Source organism: Oxyura jamaicensis, chromosome 1, assembly GCF_011077185.1.
Source record: "Oxyura jamaicensis isolate SHBP4307 breed ruddy duck chromosome 1, BPBGC_Ojam_1.0, whole genome shotgun sequence".
In the NCBI taxonomy this organism is placed as follows: Eukaryota; Metazoa; Chordata; class Aves; order Anseriformes; family Anatidae; genus Oxyura; species Oxyura jamaicensis.
Genome location: NC_048893.1, coordinates 126,949,643 through 126,955,632, shown reverse-complemented (window position 1 = coordinate 126,955,632; position 5,990 = coordinate 126,949,643). Strand labels below are relative to the sequence as shown.

Genomic DNA, 5,990 nt, shown 5'->3' with positions numbered 1-5,990 from the left:
GCAGTGAGGTAGTGAAGCCAGAAACTACAAAAAGTGATTGTCTCTTCCTCACTTGCACTCTTGGGATTTCTGCCAGCTCGAGTTTCCTCTAACGGTATATGGAGTGAGAGAAAGCATTCTCTCTCAGAGAGTCAAGCCTGTGAAAATAAGATTTCACATGTGAAACTGAGGCCTGGAAAACAATCACTTGGCTTCTCTTCCTCTGATTTATTTTCCATATGATAGAGAAATTTGCATATAGTTTATTTTTATCTTAAGAGTCATCTGATGTGCCAGGGTTCCCATTATGAATAATAAGCTGATATGGGAATTAAATTTGGGTGCTTTATCTCATAGGCATTTTGTGTCCCCTCAATTACTTTTTTTTTTTTTTTTTTACAAATGCAGAGACTGTATGGAAGAACTAGCACAAGGTTAGATTTGTGCTCCTGATCGTGTTTCAAAACATTCTTCAGTCATATCTCAAGCAAAAGCTGAAGTCAATTATAGATACAAACACTTTTACTGACATCAGTTAATATATGTTTAAGCCCCTCTGTTGCATGCCCTCAAGCAAGTCTTTTATTATCTCATTCTCACAGTCTGACAAATGGGAATAGTTTATACTTACCTGGAAAAGGAGTGTTGATTTTTTTACAAGGCTTCAAACACAGCCATACAAATGAGACATAAGAACTATGGTTTACCACGTGCTGTTTCCCACTCCATGACTTTCCTCTAATGCAAGAAAGAACTTGCTGCCTTGACATAGTACAGCCCCTCAACATTTTCAGCTGAAAACTGTTAGCAACAGGCCAAATTCCTTCTTGAAAATGAGATCAGCAATCTGCTGAAAAGCGCTCTCCTTTAACATGCAGATGGCTAAGAGAGCACATGCCTAGAAGGCCACCAAATATTTGGTGACAGTAATTTTTTTACATAGTCACAATAAGAAACTGGTGACACACAAAAAAGTAACAAATGTAGAAGCTCATCAATATCCAAAATAAGAACTCCCAAGCTAGGTATCCTTTACATAATGTGGCCTAGGAAATGTGCTAAGGATGTTGGCTTTGCCACATCCAAGTGCGCCGTCGAGTTTGTTATCCCCAGGTGCCATTTGGCATGGGGCAGTCTCGCATGACCATGGACCTTCCTCACATTCTTCATACAGCAACAAAAAGAAGCAGGCATAAAGAACCATATACAAAAATATGCTAATAATTCTGTAATTATACCACTAACACTAAATGAGTGAGCATTTACTTTTACAGAAATTAGCCTATGTCCAGCCAGGGAAATGCAATGCCTTCATTCTGCTCCAGTGGAACAATACAGACCTCCTACATGTAGCAAGGTACACATGGCATTTCCAAGATGCTGTGCCTATCTCAGTGATAATCCACAGAAAGTGAAATACAGGAAGGCAGAGAAGCAGCAGAAGTGTAAACCTTTTATTTGTCTCTGTCTCACAGGACTGCAATAGAACCTAAACTCAACAGAGAGGCCTGGTTCACACAAATCAGCAACACTCCATTTAAGTGTGTGGATTACACTCATTTAAGAGAGCTATGGCTCTGTCCCAACATGAGTAGTGCTACCACTGGACAGGCTACTTCTGGAAAATCAGACTCCAGTCCCATGGACACCCACCATTCTGCAACTTCAGGAGAGCATTTACTGCACTTGGGTCAGTGCAATACCAATGTGCTCAGACATGTCATGAGTGATTGCAGTAGCCACAGAGCAGAAAAACTCCAAATAATGTTTATATTGACTTACCATCACTTAAGAGGCCAAAAAATCTTCAGCAAAACCAAAAAGTCTGAAGCTGTAACATTATTGGTGATACTGATAATTTCACAGTCCCATGGTTCAATGCTCAAATGTGTCGAAGCAAAAGGCCATAAACTCACTTTGAGGAACTTGCTCAAAAGCTAGCTAGCAAATGTAGCCTGTTTCCAACGCAGAAGATCCCTCTGCCATGTTTTTAATGCTGTTATTACGAAAATCTGTAAATATTCTCAAACTATATGATATGTTCCTTGCTATTTCTTTCCTCAGCAATTCCTTTGGCTATCGGTCTTGCACCATTCAAGGCTCATAGGAGTTACCATCTCTCTCAGCAATAGACTCTGTTCATCCAGTTTTGGAGGCACTCATGTACTGGGGGAATAAAACAGACTTTATACACTGCACCACCAAAAGTGAAGGAGCTCAGCTGTAGGAGGACTCAAGGTGAACTGGAAATCTTTGTTCACTACAGTGAAGTATTATTGGAATTGCCATGGGGACAGGATTTTACCCCCATGACCATACATCTGGAAACGTTAGGAAAAATGGCTGGCCAAGGGGGAGAGAACAGCCCTGAAACAGAGGAAGCAGCAGCATCCCTGAGGAGTTGTCTGCAACGCATTTACAGCTCTCCCGGCATACATTAATATGGTCCGTGAGCCATGGCTTCTGCTTCGCCACCAGCCACGCTCGCATCAGATGCAGTGCTGGAGGGCACGGCACAGGGAGTGAGGGGCCACACGGGTGCCACGCAGATGTCCCCAGAGCAGCAGCAATTCATTCCCACGGGCTCCCGCGAGCCTGCCCCACCTCGCACCTCCCCTCGCCGAGCCGCTGCCAGACAAAGACGCGAGGATATCCCCAACTTGTTGCCACCCTGCCACTCACCCCCCGCGGATAATTCAGTATATTACCCAGCACTGCAAACGCACAAACCACAGCCACCCGTGCGCCCCCAGCAAGCCGCCTTATACAGCTTTTAGGGCGGCTGGCGGCTCGCAGCTCGCCGGCTCGGGTCCCCTTGCGGCACGCTGGGGACATTTGGTGCTGCGGCGAGGGGGGGCGGCCGGGCTGGCCGGGGCGATGCCTCCCGGCTGCGACCCGCGGGGCTCGGTAGGAGATGCCTGGTGGGGCGGCACCTGGACCGGCTATTGTCTGCTGGACCGGCACGGCACGGCACGGCTCGGCCGCGCTCCCTTGCTGCCCTTTGCGGCATGCTTGCAAGGACAGCGATGTGGTTTTTCTCTCCCTGCAGCCAGAGGCTGGGGGAGGGAGAGGAGGCTCCCGGAGCTCGTAAAGGACCGAGAGGTCCGCGTTCGCCTCCGAAATGAGGAAATACGAGTAATACCACCAGCAGTCAGATATTGCCCAACGCGCGGGAGAGGGGCACCCCGGGGGCTGAGAGAAAAGCTCCCCAAAGCTCCTACCCGGCCCCGGCCCCGGTCCCAGCCTCATTCCCGGTCCCTGCCCCGTTCCTGGTCCTGCCCTAGCCCCGGTCCCGGTCCCGGTCCCGGGGCAGGTCGGGGACCGGGGAGCCGCGGGCAGCGCCTCCCCCGCCCCTCCCGGGGGCGCCCCCTCGGGGGCCGGGGGGCGTGTGTCTGTCTGTCTGTCTATCTGTCTGTGTGTGCGTGTGTGTGCGTGTGCGTGTGTGTGTGTGTGTGTGTGTGTGTGTGTGTGTGTGTATGTATGTGTGTGCTGGGGGAGGGAGGACTGGGCGCTGGGGGAGGGAGGGGAAGGAAGCAAAGGCGGGGGGGGGGGGTGAAGAAGAAAAAAAAAGAAGAGAGAGAGAGAGAGAGAGAGAGAGAGAAAAAGGCGGAAAGCGGCAAAATGGTTAGCGGATGACATCACCGTCATTTGCATAGGCGCGGGGATAAAACCGCCCCGCCAGCGAGCGCTCTTTATACTGGCGTGCGGAGCGGCGGCGGCAGCGAGCGGCGGGGCTGAGCATCACCGCGCGGCGACACCGGTGGGTCCCGCCGCCCCCCCGGCCCCGGCAAGGCCACCCAGGGGCCCTGGACGGTGCCCCCCCCCGGAGGGGGGAATCCGCGGGCAGGGCAGGGCAGGGCAGGGCGCGGGGGCTGTTGTCCGGGAGGGGCTATTGTCTGGGGGGCTATTGTCTCGCAGGCGAGCCGCTGCAGGGCGGTGGCGTGCGACCCGCCAGACGCTTTCCTTGCAGCCCGGCAGCCTTAGTTTTAAATTATTATTATTTTTAAAAAAAAAATTATTTCCTTATCGAGTTAAAAACCCGGCGGGCACCGGGCTCTGCCCTTCTATTGTGCTCCCCAGCCTGCAGATCCTGGGAGCTGCCACCGGCCGGGGCTGGCGGCGAGCTGCAAGCGGCTTGGATGCTGGACTGATTTTTTTTTCTTATTCCTATTTATTTTTATTTATTACACGCCAGGGATTAAGCGCCTGAATTTCGGCGTGCGTGGAGTTTTCAGCTCCAGCGGCTGTGCCCCCCCGTTGGATGCCGCTGGCCGCCTTCGGGGCGCGGCCCCTTTGGGGTCGGGGGGGCCCTGGGGGGGTCCGGGCGGGTCCGGGAGCCCCGTCCGGGGGTAACGGGCTCTTTCCTTGTGCGCGCAGAGTCACCTGCCAACATGTCCGACAAACCAGACATGGCCGAGATCGAGAAATTTGACAAGTCCAAATTGAAGAAGACAGAGACGCAAGAGAAAAACCCCCTGCCTTCAAAAGAAAGTGAGTGGGGGGGGGCGGCGGGAGACGGGGGGGATTGGGGGGGGGGGAGGCGGGGAGGAGACAAAGAGGGGCGGCGGGCGCGGGGCCGGGCGGGGCGGGGGGAGATGCGCGGCTCTGCCCAGCCCGAACCCCCCTGCACCGAGTAGCGCTTCGTGGGGATCCATTTGGGTTTCCATTTTGATAAATCTCCCTTCGCGAGCCATAGAAACTGTCCGACGGGTGCATTTTTTAGGTTCACGATCTTTATTGCTCCTTTTCTGTTTTTCTTTTCCCCCTTTTTAGCAATTGAACAGGAGAAGCAAGCGGGTGAATCGTAATGAAATCTGCCCTTCCAAATTATGCACTGTACATTCCACAAGCATTGCCTTCTTATTTTACTTCTTTTAGCTGTTTAACTTTGTAAGATGCAAAGAGGTTGGATAAAGTTTAAAATGACTGTACTGCCCCTTTCACATCAAAAGAATAGAGAGAACTACTGACACTGAATGAAGGCGCTGCCTTTCCCTCTGCCTGTCTGGCTTTGGTCCTGGTGGCATGAAAGAGCTTGCATGTTGATGAAAGAAGAACTTGGGTGGGACTACAGTAAACTAGAGTAACACACGAATAAATGCAAAGCTGTACCAAGGTCCTGCGAGCTGTAAAATGCAGTTAATCGAGTGCCATTTTTTTTTTTTTTGTTCAAATGATTTTAATTATTGGAATGCACAATTTTTTTAATATGCAAATAAAATGTTTTAAAACCTGGATGGTATTTATGTCCTCTGTTTGGAGAACCGTACCAAAGGATATGAAGCATAAAAGCCGGTACTGAGACGCGGGATGCTAGAAAGCCTTTGGAGAGGATTCAAACCTCAATCACCATTCTCAATTTTTTGATACACGCTCTCACCAGTAGATAAATTTGTGTGCCTTGAAGCTAGCCTTTAGAAAATTTCAGTAAAAAATTACGTGTCTTAAAATTTGTTGTCATGTGAGTATATCACTTTAAATATTTCTTCTTTAATAATTAATGTAGAGATTGATAAAGGCAAAAATTTGGCTATTTTTCTTGCTTTGCCCCACCCATAGCATAGCTCTCTTAGTAAGAAGCTTTCTGTTTTGCTGCAGATTCAACGCTAGTTGTATAAATCCGTAGTTTGTTTAATTAATAATTAAGGCTTGTTCTGATGATACAGTATTTAAAGGAAGAAGTACCTTGAATTTTCATTCTATGATTGAACATCAGCTTTTTAACATTCTATAGTATTTTTAGTGGATGGTGCCCCATGAATATTAAAATAATTTTACTAAAGTGTTAGTCATGTTTGGAGCACTTTTATGATCTCTTTAAGGCTATTTGATTTTAAGAGTTGGTATCAAAGAATATAAAGCTACTAAATCAAAACTAACCATTTGGGGGCAAAAGCTTCACAGTAATTTGCGAAATTAGGATTATGATAAATCCTACATGCAAATAGCAACACTGCGCTGCTGGTTTATGGCAGTTCGTTCAGGCCTGGGACGCTTTTTAGTCATTTTTC

At 48.9% G+C, this 5,990-nt stretch overlaps 1 protein-coding gene across 1 annotated transcript; it reads left to right on the top strand.

Annotated features, from left to right (window-relative positions):
• The first annotated feature begins 3,618 nt into the window (after window positions 1–3,618).
• Window positions 3,619–5,214, top strand: TMSB4X (thymosin beta 4 X-linked). Its single transcript, XM_035337078.1, has 3 exons — window positions 3,619–3,739; window positions 4,357–4,470; window positions 4,753–5,214. The coding sequence occupies exons 2-3, from the start codon at window positions 4,371–4,373 to the stop codon at window positions 4,785–4,787; spliced, it is 135 nt and encodes a 44-aa protein (XP_035192969.1). The 5' UTR covers window positions 3,619–3,739; window positions 4,357–4,370; the 3' UTR covers window positions 4,788–5,214.
• The last annotated feature ends 776 nt before the right edge of the window (window positions 5,215–5,990 follow it).

Coding starts and splice junctions, on each gene's coding strand:
- TMSB4X (XM_035337078.1), top strand. CDS start 4,371: ATGTCCGACAAACCAGACATGGCCGAGATCGAGAAATTTGACAAGTCC. Junction 4,471..4,752: donor CCCCCTGCCTTCAAAAGAAA/GTGAGTGGGGGG, acceptor CCCCCTTTTTAG/CAATTGAACAGGAGAAGCAA.